The sequence below is a fragment of the Schistocerca serialis genome, chromosome 7, assembly GCF_023864345.2.
Source record: "Schistocerca serialis cubense isolate TAMUIC-IGC-003099 chromosome 7, iqSchSeri2.2, whole genome shotgun sequence".
Lineage (NCBI taxonomy): Eukaryota > Metazoa > Arthropoda > Insecta > Orthoptera > Acrididae > Schistocerca > Schistocerca serialis.
Window position 1 is genome coordinate 284,425,843 of NC_064644.1, and position 18,634 is coordinate 284,444,476.

Here is an 18,634-nt window from a genome sequence, read left to right on the forward strand (position 1 = left end):
TCATAACTGCTTTCCTGGTGCTTTTACTTTTCCTAAAGCCAAACTGTTTCTCATCTAACAGGTACACAATTTTCTTTTCCATTCATCTGCATATCATTTTTGTTAGCAACTAGGATCCAGGAGCTATTAAGCTGATTATGAGATAATTCTCGCATTTGTCGGCTCTTGCTGTCTTCGGAATGATGAAGAGGATGTTTTTCTGAATTTCTGTTGGTAAATCTCAAGTCTCTTACACTCTACTCATGAACGTGAGTAGTCACAGCTCGTGATATAGCAGCTAGCGTTGCTACCTCTGGATAAGGGGTCCTGAGTTCGATTCTCGGCTGGGTTGAGGATTTTCTCTGCCCGGGGATCGTGTATTTTTGTTGTCCTCATCATTCCATCATCACTATGAAAGTGGCTAGATTGGACTGTTTACAGTTTGGGAAGGTGTACGGGCGCTGATGAACCCGCAGTTGAGGGCCCACAAAGCAAACAACAACATCATCATCATGAACGTGAGTAGACGTTTTCTTGCCACTTCCCCCAAATTGTTTTCTAAATTCCGATATACTGTTAAGCAACTCTTCTAAATTCCGATGGACTATTAAGCATCTCTCTTTAATTCTAAGTATTCTGAAGTACTTCGAAGTTCTGATTCTAACACTGGAGCCTCTATCTCTGCCCCATGCACTCGTGTTCCTTCCTCCATCACGTCATGAGAGAAATTATCTCCTTTACAGGGACCTTCAGTGTACTCTTTCTGCCTGTCTGCTTTTAACTCTGCATTTAATAGCGGACTTACCATTGCCCTCTTAATTTTACCACCCTTGCTTTTAATTTCACCTAAGGTTGATTTGACTTTCACGTATGGTGAGTCAGTCTTTTTGGCAATCATTTCTTTCTAGATTTCTTCACATTTTTGGTGCAGAAATTTCGCCTTTTCTTCCCAGCCCCTCTTACTTTTTTGAGTCGTAATTGACTTGTATTTCTGTAATTCTATATTTTGCTACATCTATTTGTACTCCTCTTTGTCATCTATGAGCTTAAGTATATCTTCTGTTGTCCATTCTTTCTTCGCAGATACTTTCTCTGCAGCTTCACTTCTCTATCCAATTTCTATGACTGTCGTTTACAGAGATTTCCATTCCTTTTGAACTGCACTGCCTACCGAGCTACTCATTATCAAAGTATCAATAGCCTCAGAGATATTTGAGCATATGTCTTCATTCCTTGCTCACTGACCCTTCCTGGCTAGCCTCTTGAACTTGAGACTACTCATTTATCACGAAGTTGTAATCTGAGTCTATATCTGTCCCCGGTAAGCCTTACAACGCAATATTTGGTTTAGGAATCTCTGCCTGACCGTAATTTAATAAAAGTGGAATCTTGCTGTACCTTCCGGGCTTCTCCATGTACACCTTCTCTTCTTGTGGTTCCTTAACAGAATAATTATAATTACTACCTCAGATTTATTGCAGAAGTCAATCAGTTTTTCGCCTCTCTCATTCCTACTGCCAAGCACATATTTTCTCATAAATCTTTCTTCCGTTCCTTACCCTACAATCTCACTCCATCTCCCACGACTTTTAGTCTCTTGACGTTCTGAACTCCCGTTCGGTACCCTCATATCTCATCGCTTCATCTTCTGGTCGCAGCGTCGGCATGTATAACTGAACTGTTTTTGGCGGTGTCTGTCTGCTGTCGCTGCTCATGAGAACAACTATAACACTGCTCACAGTAACTCACTTTCTGCCCTACCACTGTATTCATAACGAACTTCTCATGTTCACCTCCCCCTTGGCAGTCCTCTCCTGGAAATCCGAATGGACAACTATTGCGGTATCATTTGCCAGTGGAGAAATTATCGTGACACTTTATCAGTTACAGGCCACACGTCCTGGATACGCATCATGTGTTTTTAATGCAGTGATTTCCATTGCCATCTGCATCATCAAGCCGTTCAACACTGCTGAATATTACGCCTCTCAGAGGAAGTTCCCTTAAGCAAGAACAAGAGAGGACCTCTCTGTTCCACCCTCTTTGACAGGGCTGCTGGCAGAATAAAGATGACATCTAACTCCAAAAGACTTTGGCCATAATTTCTATTATCATTTATGGTAAAAATTTGAGCAGTTGTGAGATTCAAACCTGTGACTGAGGTCGTTTGATTATTAGTCAAATACATTACCGCAAGATCATGGGTGTAACTGCACTTACATACTACCTGGGAGTGGTGGCTTGTCCCTGATGCCTCATGATGATCCTTTCACTGTGCTGTACAGAACAAGAATGACACATCTCACATATTTTCTCTAATTATAGAAGATGAGGACGGGCTAGCCAGAAGCTTATATGTCCATAGGGATGGGGCTGGGAGGAATGTCAGTGGAGAGAATAAGTAACCGGTTACTCAAGGTTGATACCATCCAGAACTGACAGCGCCTCAAGTGCATGGGCTGGTTTTGGGGGAGGGGAGCGGTGGTACCTTCAATTCACTCCATATAAGTCCATAGGTAGGCCTCTCAGCAAAAATCTTTACTAGATGACTGCTGATACTCACGCGTCGTTTTTCTTCCAGAATCAAAGTGTTCAGCTCAAACTTTTCCCATACTGTTCTCATCTTAAAAACATTCTGGGGAATGTGTTGAATCCTTGATTTGGAGATAATGCTGGATTGCGATTTGTGACACAAGAACGGTGACGCATCATGGTTACACTCTCGCTACTTAACTCTGCCTAGGCAGAATGGACTTTTTTGCACGTCTCTTGTTTACAGTTATTACTTCAAGCTGCCATTGCAGTTTCTGCGCTGACATTGCTTGCTCTTCACTCTCGCAGACTTTGGACAGAGAGTGTATGTAATAATTTATTTTATTAATTAATATTATCTAGTATCTAGTATTAATTTTTGTGATCGTTAATTATTTTGAAACGTTAGTTCATGAGCCCACTCAACTTGTATATAGCTCCGAAAGCATACTTGACCTCTTAGGAACAAATAATCCTGGACAAATAGGGAGTGTCATGACGAATATAGGGATTAACGACCACAAGGCAGTTGCTGTTAGGCTGAATACCATAACAGCTATTACCATCACAAAGAAACGCAAAGTAAATCAATTTAAAAAGCTGATAAAAATGCGCTTCACGCGTACTTAAGACACACCAGCATACCAGTGGCAAGACGCAATCAATACCTTCACTGCGCGATAACAACGTTGAAGTCACTGATGACATTGCCACTAAAGCAGAGTTATTAACCACGGTTTTCCGAAACTCCTTCACCAAAGAAGACGAAGGAAATACTCCTGAATTCCAATCAAGAACAACTGCCAAGATGAGAAACTTGGAAGTAAATATCCTCGGTGTAACAAAGCAGCTACATCACTTAATGAAGACAAGGCCTCCAGTCCAGATTGTATACCAGTCAGGTTCCTTTCAAAGTATGATGATACAATAGCTCCATATTTAGCAACTATATACAACCGCTCGATCACAGAAAGTTCCGTACCTAAATACTGGAAAATTGCTCAAGTCCACCAATACTCAAAAAGGGAAATAGAAGTAATCCGCTGAATTACAGGCCCATATCACTAACGTCGATTTCCTGTAGAGTAATGGCACATATAGTGTGTTCGAACATTATAAATTACTTCGAAGAAAACGATTTATTGACACACAGTCAGTAAGGATTCAGAAAACATCGTTCTTGTGAGACACAACTAGCTCTTTATACTCATGAAATAATGAGTGCTACCGACAGAGGAGGTGAAATTGTTTCCAATTTTATATATTTACAGAAGGCTTTCGGCACCGTTCCGCACAAGCGTCTTCTAACCAAACTGCGTGCCTGTGGAATATCGCCTCAGTTATGCGACTGGATTCGGGATTTCCTGTCAGAATGGTCACAGTTCGTAGTGATAATTTCGATTACGCGATAAGTCACACAAACCTGGAGGTTGTAAATTCAACAAAATACTTAGGGATTAAAATCACAAATAACCTAAATTGGAACGATCACCTAGATAACGTTGTGGGTAGAGCAAACCAAAGACTGCGATTCATTGGCAGAACACATAGAAGGTGCTAGAGGTATACGAAAGACACTGCCAACACCACGTTTGTCAACCCTATTCTGGAGTACTGGTGTGCGGTGTGGGATCCGCATCAGGTGGGACTGACGGATGTAATCTAAAACATACGTAGGGAGAAATGATCATCACGATAAAATAAGAGAAATCACGACTCGCACAGAAAAATTTAATTGTTCGTTTTTCCTGCTCGCCGTTCGAAAGTGGACAGATAGAGAGACAGCTTGAAGGTAGTTCATTGAACCCTCTGCGGGGCACGTTGTTGTGAATAGCAGAGTAATTACGTAGTTGTAGATGTAGATGATATTTAATAGTAATTGTGATATAGACCATAAGGTAGTTTTATCAGATGTACATCTTTTCTTCAATCCAGGGTATTTCTCATATTTTCTTCCTCCTCTTCCATCTCATTTTTGCATGCACTTACATCCACTAAAACTCGCATCCCCTTACCCGTCCAAAGATCCATACCAACATGCACACATATGCACACTGTTTTCTCGATCTTTAGACTTAATACTTGCGTTTTTTCTTCCGTTTATATTTTTTACCGATTAACGTTAAGGACGTTACTATTGCAGTGTCTAGGATAATATTTACCCCATCTTTGCACCTCAATATTTATATTTAATATATTTTAGGGTACCCTCTTCAGAGCTGTTAGACATTACTGAATCCTCTTTGACGACTACAATCAGTTAAAGTCTGATGACAGATTTGTAAGCCGGAATAGTTAACGAAGTAAAATAGAGCTGTAGAACATTCATAAATCATGCTTTAGATTTAAAATTTCCTCCTCACTACCTGCCAAGATTTAAGTTACCAGGAATTCTCATGTTAACATCCCGTCACTCCAGTGATAAGGAAACGACGGGAAAGAATGGTGGCGGTATTATTTGCATTACGTGCAATTTTGCATTCTTCAGTCTCAATAGGTTACATGGGGAGCAATGTTACCCCTCTACAGGCTAAAACACAAGCACATGGCAGGATCGGCAGTTCTCTCTCGTCGATGGATTCTACGTTCCGCTGATTGTCGTCGGGTACAACTACTACCTGTCTGTTATGGACCTAGAATTCGGTATCTGTTTCTCTGTCTTAATATTGATTTAATGTTTTTGCTTGGGCTCAAATTCCTGAAGTCGTAATATTCGCTCCCTGCATTTTGAGCACTCAGCGTCGAGTTTGATTTTTGTATACTGACTAGCCTACCCCCATGAACCATGAACCTTGCCATTGGTGGGGAGGCTTGCGTGCCTCAGCGATACAGATGGCCGTACCATAGGTGCCACCACAACGGAGGGGTATCTGTTGATGCTGAGGGAATTAGATCAGGAAATGAGACACTTAAAGTAGTAAAGGAGTTTGGCTATTTGGGGAGCAAAATAACTGATGATGGTCGAAGTAGAGAGGATATAAAATGTAGACTGGCAATGGCAAGGAAAGTGTTTCTGAAGAAGAGAAATTTGTTAACATCGAGTATTGATTTACGTGGCAGGAAGTCGTTTCTGAAAGTAATTGTGTGGAGTGTAGCCATGTATGGAAGTGAAACATGGATGATAAATAGTTAGGACAAGAAGAGAATAGATGCTTTCGAAAAGTGGTGCTACAGAAGAATGCTGAAGATTAGATGGATAGATCACATAACTAATGAGGAGGTATTGAATAGAATTGGGGAGAAGAGGAGTTTGTGGCACAACTTAACAAGAAGAAGGGATCGGTTGGTACGGCATGTTCTGAGGCATCAAGGGATCACCAATTTAGTATTGGAGGGCAGCGTGGAGGGTGGAAATCGTAGAGGAAGACCAGGAGATGGATACACTAAGCATATTCAGACGGATGTAGGTTGCAGTAAGTACTGGGAGATGAAGAACCTTGCACAGGATAGAGTAGCATGGAGAGCTGCATCAAACCAGTCTCAGGACTGAAGACAACAACAACATACAGACTAGTCCGTGGCGTAGACATGCCCACTTTAATGTCAGCTACGACACCAAACTCACTATCAGCACCTCCTTGGAAGCAAAAGAGCCAACACCACCATCATCATATCATAAGATGTATATCATTTGTGTTAATAATCTTTTCATAATTTTCTAAAATGAGAAACAGCGGCAGTCAGTATGTACTCTACAGTGGAACGGATAACGAATGAATTAAAAAAGTAAATAAATGAAAAGTTAGCAGTAGAATCAGAAGCAGTACGAGGTTTTGGATTGCCTTCCATCGGTGTCAGATGAGGTTACATTAACTGCGATTTGACTAGACTGACACTGAAACAGTAAGCGAATGCTTCGCAATACTGGAGAAAACGCTAGAAGTTGAAAAATAAAAATAACAGCAGGACATACATTATATTTATCGATACATTCCAAAGCTGGGGTAGCCACTTGACTCCAAAAACAGAGGAGGAACACCATGGATGTAGATAAAGAGTATCTACTGTCTTCAGTCAAGTTCCAATAATTGGTAAAAATGTAACTCTTAGCGTAAAAGTTTGATGTTCTATCGTTGCTAACGAAGCTCTGTCTCTACCATCGTGTACGTGGAAGAGCTTACGTTTCACTCTTGTCACTCCAGTTTCGCAATTAAATACAGTTTTTGCTTGGTTCATGGAGTACCCATAAAGAAAATTAAGTGTTTTTGAACGTAAGGGTATGTAATACTTCCATAGTGAGAGTCCTGAGCACTTCACTAGGATATTTCCATCAAGCAACTGCTAGTAACTTAACGCGACTTAATATATTATATTATTCATATATGTTATATTATTGACTGGATTTTAGAAAAGCTGATTAGTCGCAAATGTGACCTAATTGAAGCAATGAAGGAGACATAAATCTCTACGACAAGCGGAGTGTGCTAGTCTAAAGAAATAATTACACATGCTAATCTAAAGAAATAATTACACACACCAAGATCAAAGACGACTCCTCGTATCGCAGTGTAATGGATATTCTGTTGACCTTGAAAAAACTGTCAACGAAAAACCAGAAATTTAGGCATTCGATACTAACGTTATTGCTGTGGCCACCTACCTTTCTATGACTTTTTCCATTGTCTTGTATAGATCCCTGCGGTGACGCCGAAAGATACCTGGTGCTGGCAACAGATACTTGTTTTTCTTCTTTTTAAGATACGTCTGCTCCACGAAGGTGCTGTTTGGGAGTTCGTAGGCTGCCGCCCACGCGAAGCCCTCTGTGTAAATGCTGTACTCCCCCGTGAGTGCTTGGACGGACAGACACCACGCTATCTGAAAAGAGAGAGAGCTCTGCAAATCTAGCTTATAGCTTCAACATGTCTTGAGCTATTAGACGGCGTGAGAAACGAACATAATTTTGAATCAGGTTGAGATATCACAACCATACTCTAAAATTTTATTTATCCAGTTGAATATCTATGTAATGACAAATTACACGTAATTACTGGCAATCCTTTATCTGCGAGAACTTTGTGACAGTTAATATTATCGTTTGTAAAGGAGGTGTTAATTGATTTATTATATGTACGACACAGCTATAAGAAAAAGAGACATTCCTTCCGTATCGCCTGATCGACGCCTTTTGTCGCTGTGCTTTGTCGTTGAACGTGGGGCTTATTTTCAGGCGTAGATCAAATACACATTACTATGTCTAAAAATATTTCTTGCATTACGATTTCGTCATTTTCATGAAAACTTTTCATTTCCAAATCACAATAAAATTTAAGTATTTACAGTGAAAGTGGAATATTTAAATAAGGTAGTTTTCTTTTGGTTCAAGATAATTTCAAACGCCATTTTGTGCATAATTTCCATTTACTTATTACGTTCATTAGAACCGGCACTCATTTATTTGCAAGAAGTCCGATAAATTTCTGTGTACAATTCTTCTGAAAGAAAACTGCTTTTCTTTTCACGGTCACTCAAAATACCAAACGAATCATTTCCAAGCTAACTGTGGACAGTAGTTATTTTTCAGTATTACAGCAAATAAAAGTTAACATCACTCTCAGTCATTCTTGCATTTGTTTAAGAAAGCGATTAAGAATAAATTGAATGTACATTTGGCTACTGATTTATTATAACGTAACCGCCAAAGACACGGTTTCAGTCAATAGTTTTACGTACTTGCAGCAGGCTGCAGATGATAATTGGGTCCGAAACTTGTCTTATAATTGAAGTAAATTGTTGTAGTTCCATTGTAAGTGGCATCGGGAAGTATCTCTTTTTATTTCTTTACGGTGGCTGGTTTCGGAGACATGTGCCACAGTGATGTTCAATGTGACACCACGTGAGACGCAACAACAGAATATACACCACTGTTATTTACATAGTGTTTACTGTTTTTGAGTCTGACATAGTGCTGCATTCGTCATGACTGCAGGGGGAGTTTTGGTACAAGGGCTATCGCCTCTTCTATTCGTCACACATACGATACGGATGGTTTGAAAATGGACACAGGTGTCCAACACTAACCACTAAGAAATAAAAATAAAAAAAATGTACTTCTCAAAAGCAACTTACTATGGAGCTAAAACCATTTATTTCAAATAATTTTAGGTGATAATTCATGCTTTTGATTACCAGATTCTTAATTTAAAATCACTCTCACAACAGTTATAGGCATTAATTTGTAAGGCATGCCTCAGGTAAATTTCGATAGCTTTTTGGGAGTTCCTCATTGATCTTTTACATACAAAGAAATCTGGACACCGTGGCAACAAGGAGCATACGACAGATGTAATGGCGCACATAGCGAAGAGTCCTGGGAGCACAATAACTGAAAGGCAGAAAAATAGCGTTTATTAATAACTATATTACTTGTCTAAACTATACGACTATTTTAACATACGTAGCCTATAGAAAAATGCATCGCAGAACTAATAGTTCTCTTTTAATTATAAGTAAAATAGCCTCTGCTCGCAAAGGTGGTTTTTCATTTCTTTAGTGCACAACCGATATCAGAACTATCAGCACTCTCTTCAGATCCACCAGTTCAATCAGCAAAATATTCCAAAAGTACATTACAACACTGCGTATTCAGCATAACAGCATTTATTGTAAACTGTATGTCACAAGCTGCCGAACCCCTAGCTGTCGTGGGATCTAATTAAATTTTCTGTACTATTATATGAAGTTACAATTATTCATAATCACAGATAAAATATGAATATGGTAATTTTTTCTGTCTTACGTTCCTTAACGTGTCATTGTATAATGTTGGCTACTAATTATATTTGAATGTAATGTGGAGAACGAGTGTGCATGCCACGCTTCACAAACATCATCCATTTACTTCGTCATGAACAAACGTGTATGGTAACAAAGCAATAAGTGACTTTAAGAACCACCATTGCAGCCAGAGACCAATTTATTAATAACTATAAATCATCACATGGCTGTGTTCCCATTATCTACTGCTATGGCAAGTCAATTTGTTGTCTGTTTATCAGACAAAACGTAGAAAACGTCTCAGTCCTCTGATTAATGACAATTCTCAATTCTGATCACTCCACAGTTATTGTGCTTCCAATATTACTGGCGTTAAACAAACTACGAATCATATCATTTAATTCTTCTAAAACCTGTACGTCAGGTTTATATTTCTCAAACAGGTGGGATTTCCAAAAACGGTGGGTCACCCGTTTTATTCTATTATCATGATTGTTCGTTTAAGACATAATCACTTAGGCTGCCCCGCAGGAAACAGTTTTTGAACAACTTATACTACGTGTAATAACTTATGTCTGTGAGGCATGGACATTAAGTGAGTTCAGGGCAAGTGAGTTCAATGCTATATTACTAATTGTAGCGCAGACAGAAATGGAGCTATCATTGTTGGGCGACACATAGAAAGACAGAAATAAAGCAGTAGATATGAGATGTAGAACGAAGTTCAGTGACATAATGAAAAGTATAAATACCTTGAAATGGCAGCGGGTTGGCGTGTCGCTCGAGGAGAGGATGGTAAACGGTCAAGACAAATACTAGACTTGATCCCAGTTTACCAAAAAACAGAGAGGGGAAGACAACCGGATATATGGGACAGAAACATAAGAAAAACTGCTGGATCCAGTTGGCAACAGGAAGCTCAAAGTCACTAGAAATAGAATAAGAGTGTAGCGGCAGCCGCCGAGCCGAGAGGACCAGCAGCAGAACAGCAGCAGCACTTGCGTGATAAACTGTAAATTAATTTAGTCTTTGTTTTCTGTTCACATCCTTTTGCAAAGAAGTTAAATATAAGTAGGTATTTTACTGTGTAAACTAGTGCTTAGAGAATTAATCGCATTTTTTTGCTTTTGCTTAAGTCTTGAGAATATTCTTGTGTAGGGCGTCTTCCTAGTGTAAGTTTTCCGTGTAGAGAGATTTACTTCTGTTTAATAACTCGTCTCAGAGTTCAGTGACAAATGTGCACACCAACTTTTAGCGTTACTTTCTTATCCTTTGGTATATTTTCAAACTCAGAAGCGCAATTTGAGACCTTATATCTATTTTATACACAGTACGATATGGCTAGACACTGTGCTTGTTGTGAGCGGACGCAAGCAGAGTTGGCTGCTGTCCGTAAACAGCTGGAAGCTGCGATGGCTACCGTCGACAAGCTTCTAGCTAATGCTCGAAGTTGCGGTGACTTTCGGACGCCAGTGACAATACCTGTGACACATTCGGTGTTGGTTTCTGAAGCCACCCTCGGCTCCTTTCTCCGGCTGGCTGATTTTGTGAAGACAATTAGCATCGCACTCGGGGTGCAGGCTAAGCTGTCTATTTACCGGATCGTTCCCAAATTTGATGGCGGTCCTCTGGTTTGGACAAGACTGGAAGGTCTAAACCAGAGGCTCAAAAGGCTCTACGACGACATCGGATGCGAATTTCTCGACCTCAGCTATGGGGTACAGAACTGTAGGGTTTCCCGTAACAGGTTAGGCGTGCACTACACGCAGGAAGCGGCTACTAGGGTAGCGGATGGTTCAAATGGCTCTAAGCACTAAGGGACTCAACATCTGAGGCCATCAGGCCCCTAGTCTTTGAACTACATAAACCTAACTTACCTAAGGACATCACGCACATCCATGCCCGAGGCAGGATTCGAACTTGCGACCGTAGCAGCAGCGCGGTTCCGGACTGAAGCGCCTAGAAACGCTCGGCCACAGCGGCCGGCAGGGTACCGGAGTACTTGTGGCGTGCACATGGGGCTTTTTTGGGTTAGAGGATCCCTCTCTTGGCAGCAAACACGATTTGCCTGTTAAATCAGCCACAGCGACCTAATAGAATCTTCGTCCTCGCAGATCAGAGATAGAAAACATTAATATGATTTTAAAAACTGCATGAGCATCCAAGGAAAGGTCACAGAATTAGTATCGCTTATTGAAGGTTATAATGCACGGATAGTACTGGGAACAGAAAGCTGGTTGAAGCCAGACGTCTATGACAACGAAATCCTATGTTCCGACTGAAATGTTTGTCGTAAGGACAATGGTGGCGGCGTGTTCTTGCAGTAAAATGTGAATTAATCTGGGTGAAACTGAGTATCAAAGAACGGTCAAAAATGTTGATCGGATGCTTTTATAGACCACCTGGGTCAGGTTCTGTAGTTGAAGAGTGCTTCAGACAGAGCTTGCAGAACATTATTAGTAATTTTTCTGATCATGCCGCTGTAATGTGGGGTGACTTCAACTTGGCAGGTATAGATTTGGAGTGTTATGCCATTAAAACTGGTGCCAGAGATAGGGAATCGTGTTCTGGATGTCTTGTCCGAAAATGACCTTGAGCGAATAGTTAGAGACCCAACTCGTGAGCGTAAGGTCTTAGACCTCCTGGCAAGAAACAGACCTGAACCTATCGAATCAATTAACGTAGAGGACGATATCAGTGATCATAAGGGTGTGACAGCATCGATGATGACGGGTCCTACAAGGAATGTTAAGAAAGATAGGATGATACATTTGCTCAGCAGGGCTGACACGATATAGGTTTCAGAATATATCAGCAGTCAGCATCAAATATTCGGTGACGAGGACGTAGATGTAGAGAACAAATAGAACAAATTCAAAGGTATCGTTCAATATGCCTAGACAAGTATGGTCTGCTTTAAGTTTTAAGGGATGGGAAAGATCCACCCTGGTTTAATAGCCTTGTTAGAAAAGCGCTATGTAAACAAAAAGCACTTCATCTCAGATTCAAGAGAAGTAAAAACGTAGCTGACAAACAAAGGCTGAAGGAAGCTAAAATGAGCGTAAGGAGCGCAATGAGAGAGGCGTTCAACGATTTTGAAAGTAAGACAGTGTATCCTTGTTGTCAAGTTGTATACATTAAATCCAAAGAGGAAGGAGCAGACGGTCCCTTCTGCAATGTTATTTATGACGTTGTGGCATTCGTCTCCTTCTCGTAACTCACTATCTGTCTGTAAACTGAAGAGCGACTACCACTTGCTGCGGGGAAGTAGCCTCTGCCGGACTGTCGAATGCGAGCGCTGAGAACCACTTTCCCGTCCAGTGCAATCCTAGCGCAGTTATTTACGTAGATTTCGTTCGTGTGCTTCAGTGTTATGGTAGCTACAAATTTTTCTATTACGTAAAATGTTAAAGAATTCGTTGGAAGACATATACTGCCCGGGCGTCTCTGCCCACTTTATGTCCACTGCTTTAAAGGCACATTGCGTAATGGTGGTATACCCTTATGAAACACTCTGAGGGTGAACCCCCCCTCCCCCCTCTCCCCACGGCTGGTGTCGCCGAGCGGTTCTAGGCGCTTCGGTCTGGAACCGCGCGACCGCTACGGTCGCAGGTTCAAATCCTGCCTCGGGCATGGATGTGAGTGATGTCCTTAGGTTAGTTTGGTTTAAGTAGTTCGAAGTTCTAGGGGACTGATGACCTCAGATGTTAAGTCCCATAGTGCTCAGAGCCATTTTTGAACCCCCACGCCCCGTGATATAATTGGTTATGGACATTCTCTGTCATTGGCATCATTCGGAGTGGAAGGGCATGAGATAAACACAATGATCGCCCAGCGAATGTCAGAGTTCCAGATGTTGGGTGCATTACACTGTATTGAAGTAATCTCTCAATTGCCATCGTTGTGCTCCTTTTTAGCCTCTAACTAAGAATCAGTCTCTTTCACTATTGAGAGCTGAGCCCGGGTCTTCGACTTTGCAGACACGACAGGTGTTCAGCAATGGAAGTGGGAAACACATTTCTGCAGTCCAGTCTGCCGATTTGCCTTCAAAACCAGTCGAGTTATACACAGAATTGTCGCAGCCGCAATTCTGCAGCAGAGACATGGCTGACACATGCATAACAAAGACTGATAGAGTTGCAAACACATTAAATTATAACTTAGTCTCTGCCGTCGACAAAGTTAAGGAGGTAGTTCGTTTAGGACACTTCGAGAATGTTTACAACTGAAGTACGTCTTTAGCCACTAGTATGAAGTGCTTCGTCACTTTATTACAACAAATGGTATAAATTCCAACGCGTTTTCCACAAACCCTCAAAGTGCTGTTGTTTTGAAGCAGCATTTATCAACCGAATATAAGTTAAATGAAAAACTTCTTTAATTTGTCCGTTATAATGGCTGTTTACCATATTTGATTACAGTAGAACGCCTGAGACTAGAATTCCTAGTTTCTAAAAATAAACTGGTGTTGTTAATCAACCGTAATGAACGACTTTGAATATATACGTTAACTGTCTTTAGTGCTGACTCGGGTTTTCTTGTGAAGCAGCGAGCCTTCTCACACTCGGTGTTGATGAAGGCGTATTAGGAAAATTAGTTAATATAGCTTTTCATCAAGTCTCGAAACTAATTCTATCATACACAGGCCAATACCAGGTATAGAAGTATGAAACCGGAGTTTCCCTGTAGATGGTGCTAGTCGTCAGGGTAAAGCCGGTGAGACCGCGTTTGTAGCGCTATCTGCTACCTGTCACGGCTGCCGTCGAATGTCAGCACACAGTGATGGAAGTTCCATACATCGGCATCTGTTTCAAACGCCTAAACATGCCAACTTTTGCGCCTACGAACTACGATTTACAAACAACATTGGTTTTCTGTTGTCATTTGAATGAAGCTGCCAAAGAATCGCATCGAATGCTTGTCGAACTTTTCGACAAACATGCTCATGGGAAAACACAGTCTTCCGAGTGGTTCAAGAAATTCAGAAGTGGTGACTGTGACGGGAGAAACGACGAGTGCAGGAAACCACCGAAAAAGTTCGAAGACAACGGATTACAGGGTTTATTGGATGAAGATGATATTCAAACTCAACGGGAACTCGCATAACAACTGAATGTTACGCGGGAAGCCGTTTCTCTTCGGTTGAAAGCTAAGGAGAAGGTGCATAAAGTGGGAAAATTGGTTCCGCATTAACTGAGTGAAAGACAGAAAGCAAATCGAAAGACCTCTTGTGAAATGCTGCTCGCCAGATACAAAAGAAGGTCCTTTCTGCATTGCATAGGTGACAGTTGATTAAAAATGGATCCTAAGCGTTCTAAATCATGGGTGAATCCAGGCAAACCATCGACATCTACCGCAAGACCAAGTCGCATAGGAAAGAAGACAATGCTCTGTGTTGGTGGAATCAAAAGGATAGAATCTATTATGAGCTGCTAAAAGCTGGTGAAACCGTTAACTTTGATCACTACCAACTGCAAATGATCGTTTTAAATCGACCATTTCTGTGAAAAACGAGCGGAATGTGCAAAAAGCAGCACAAAGTCTTATTACTCCATGAAAACACCCCATTACACACAGCAAAGCAGGTCAGGGGAACGATCGAAGCGTTCACATGGAAAATATTAGGGCATGCAGCTTATTCTAGACTTGGCTCCGTCCGATTATCGTCTATTTGCATCACTGGGATACACTCTCGCTCAACAACGTTACAATTAGTACGAAAATGTACGAAAATTGCACGCTGACTGGTTAGCTTCAAAAGAAGACCTTTTTGGAGTGACATACATAGCCTGCCGGAGAGGTGGGAGAAAGGTATAAACAGCAATGGGGGACGGCCGCGGTGACCGAGCGGTTGTAGGCGCTTCAGTCCGGAACCGCGCGACTGCTACGGTCGCAGGTTCGAACCCTACCTCGGGCATGGATGTGTGTAATGTCCTTCGGTTAGTTAGGTTTAACTGGTTCTAAGTTCTAGGGGACTGATGACCTCACATGTTAAGTCCCACAGTGCTCAGAGCCATTTGAACCAAACAGCAATGGAGATTATTTTGAATAAAATATAGTCGATCAGTTTCAAACAACAGATGTGTCATTATTGCAACCTAATTCCGTTTTCATACTTCTACACCTGCTACACTCCAGTGCTGAATTTTACACATTTATAAACAATTAACTTCGATGTTAACGCATCCTGCAATAAAGAAAATGGTTAACCTCCAGTTCTCGCTAACTGAATGGAATGGTGTGGTTTTGAAACGTCACGTTAGCCTCACGTATTGTGAACTGTACTATCAGGACGAATTACAGACACCTCTTTCCGTCTTCTATACAGCTCGTAAGTCGAAATGTCACATCTGCGCAATGTTTTGTGAGATGAGTATTAGCTGCTGCTGTCTGGCCATCAGAAAACCAGCAAACCTACATTCTGCTATCATTCACTCGCCGCACAACTACACTGTGTAGCATTGTGTGGCAGTTCCACAGCCAAGTACGCGACGCGAGCCTGCCTTCTGCAGCAGCAGCTAGCACACTTTACTTCAATTGAGGAATACAATGTTTCAAATCTCTGTCCGACCATACAGATTTTGGTTCCCTGTGGTTTCCCTATATCAGTCCAGACAAGTGCCAGGATGATTAGTTTGTGAAGCACACTGCCGATATCGTTCCCCATCCTTTCCTACATCGAGCTTCATGGTCTGTCTCTAAGTAACCTCGTAATCGATGGTACGTCAAACTCCCATATTCCAGAACACTGATGGAAGAACACAAAAGTTCTTGGCTCAGCCAGCAAAATTCTTTGAAATCCTGTATTCTACTAGCGCAGTCTCCTGGACGGTTATCGATCAAACATACCGCTAGTCCACACCGGCCCTCACTGAGCAGCGATGTCGGCGGGTATAGTGGGATTCATTAGAGCAAAGCCAATCAATGGCTGCCAACACCTGACACGTCGGACGGTCTCTGAGGGTCCTTAGTTCAACTGCGGCCGACTCAATGTCCCCGGAAGCCGGCGCGTATTGCAAACCGCATGCAGCAGACCATTTCACCATTTAGACGTAATGTAGTCATGAATGACGCTAGCTCCACCATGGCAGCAACCACTGTATTGATATATGGAATAATCAGACATTAAATAAAGTACAAATTTCTCTAGAATTATTAACTCATCTATAGTCGATGGACTGGATAACCCATCCCACATACACCACAACAGACAACATTGCCCACTAAGTTTCAGAATAAAAACTGTGTTGAGTGAACACCAATAATTATTTAAACTAAAAACTTTTCTTATATCTCGACTTTAAACCGAACTAAAAGTGAAAAACAGTTTATCAGAGCCCCATACAGATTTATAACACAATACACATAGTCATGGTAATTTGTGCGTGTGAGTTTTTAATGGTTACGAAATTAATTTTAGAATTTAAAACGAAAACCTTTGGCTGCATGCAGTAGATAGTAAGAAGGTGACCGACCTATTCAAGCATCCCTTAGGTACTGCAAGCACCCAAGATTTTTCGTTTCAAATTCTACAGGTATTTTCACAGCTACTCAAAATTCACAAGCAGAAAGTTTCGAGACTGTCAGAACTGGGTTAAGAATATATACAAGTCTAGGGGAAATTATTTTATACCATTTAGTCCATTTTAAGTAGGCATCATTATAAAAAGGTTTTATTTAAAAATTATTTTCTGATTTGTAGTCTTGTATGTGTATATATATAAGTCTAGGGGAAATTATTTTATGCCATTTAGTCCATTTTAAGTAGGCATCATTATAAAAAGGTTTTGTTTAAAAATTATTTTCTGATTTGTAGTCTTGTATGTGTCAAATATTTAATCGATTTCAAATACTTCCATGAGATTACAACAGAGAAATGTGGTAAATTTCAGGATTATTTCAGTTTATTTTCGTCTGAGGCAACCATTATACTGTGTGCTCGCACAATCCTCTCACGAGAAGACCTCGAACGACAGACTCGGACTCACAATGTCTTAACAGCAACTCTTCTTACCACGAAACATTCACAAGTGGAGCAGAAAAAAGAGTAAACACTGATGGTACAAAAAGTATCCTACGTCACACAAGAGAGACGAGAGCGATTTAATACTGCACTGATATCGCGTTCTGAGCTATGATGAAAATACCTAGGCTCTAAGTCATTTACAAAATGATTGTGGAAACAAAGCACCTTTCGCCAGACACCACACAAGAAAGCGAGTTAATGCTGAATTGTTATCCACTTCTACGTTGAGAGTTTCAGGTCTACGACACGTCGGAATATGATAATGGCAAACAAAGTGCCCTCCGCCACACACCAAAAAAGAAAGCAAGCTGATATTGAATTGGCATCCTTTTCTGAGCTATTTTCAGAGTTTCATGTTTCCTGCTTATCAAAAACTTATTTTAAAATCAACTGCAAAATTTGCGCCAAGCGGACAAGAAAGCGGCCTAATAAAGCGTTTTAGAAAGGCACTTACCCTCGGATGAAGCCGTATTTGCCTATTTGTGATAAATCCTCACTAGGATTGTATACTTTTCTCTGTGATAAGGAATTCCGTTTTTATCGTTTATTACGTGCATTCATATCTAGTACAATGGATTGCACCTAACTATAAAAATTTCTTCCGTGTGAGTTTTTGACCAAATATAGCCAATCGCAACCTTTCACGTACATGGAGCTTGCACATGTTCACGTTCTGATTGCTCGAGGATCTCAACCTATGCATTTTGAGCATTGTTAAGATGATTTATTTTTCTTGGTTTGGCCCATATAAAAATCACACAGAATATGGAACACATTTTCGAAAATTATGCGTATCGGCAGCTTCTCTTAACATACAGAAGAAGGTCTCTCTTGTTACACAGAAATAGGCAGTTGAAACAGATTAAAGTACTTCCAAATGTTTAAGTCCAGTAAGTGTTTAGCATCGTTATTTCGTCGTGGTTATCGCACACCTGCACTGTCATGCTATTACTCACCACCAAAGTTACTAGTAGAGTACAGAGAGTACTTAGCTGCAGGTCAGTAACAATGACAGTGACTTACCGACCAGGTGCTGCCTTCAGGGAAGACTGCATATCGTCTGTGACGAGACAACCTCCTCTCGCTAGAAGCAGCAGGACCTACAGTCAGCGACAGCAGCGCTGCCGCGATGGTGAAGATAATCCATCGCAACACACACATCTTCGGCCTGAAGGAAAGAAAAAGTGCCTCCATGAGGATTAACAACATATTTCCATGGATATTATTAAAGCGTGGCACAATACCTTACATACAAAAATTATTTCCTGAATGACATCTTCGCTAACGATACATAGTTGCAAAAGAGTTTTATTTATCAACTGTTGGATATAACTTCTAACAAACCCTTTATCAAAAAGAAAACCTGAAATTTTTATATTTAGT

At 40.9% G+C, this 18,634-nt stretch overlaps 1 protein-coding gene across 1 annotated transcript in view; it reads right to left on the bottom strand.

The window, feature by feature from the left end:
* LOC126413021 (uncharacterized) overlaps positions 1–18,412 on the bottom strand; it is a 42,530-nt gene extending 24,118 nt beyond the window's left edge. Inside the window, exons 1-2 of the mRNA XM_050082914.1 lie at positions 18,275–18,412; positions 7,112–7,326 (exon numbers count right to left, since the gene is read on the bottom strand). Of these exons, the coding sequence (XP_049938871.1) occupies positions 7,112–7,326; positions 18,275–18,412 (353 nt within the window). The remainder of the gene's footprint in view (positions 1–7,111; positions 7,327–18,274) is intronic.
* Between the last annotated feature and the right edge of the window lie 222 nt (positions 18,413–18,634).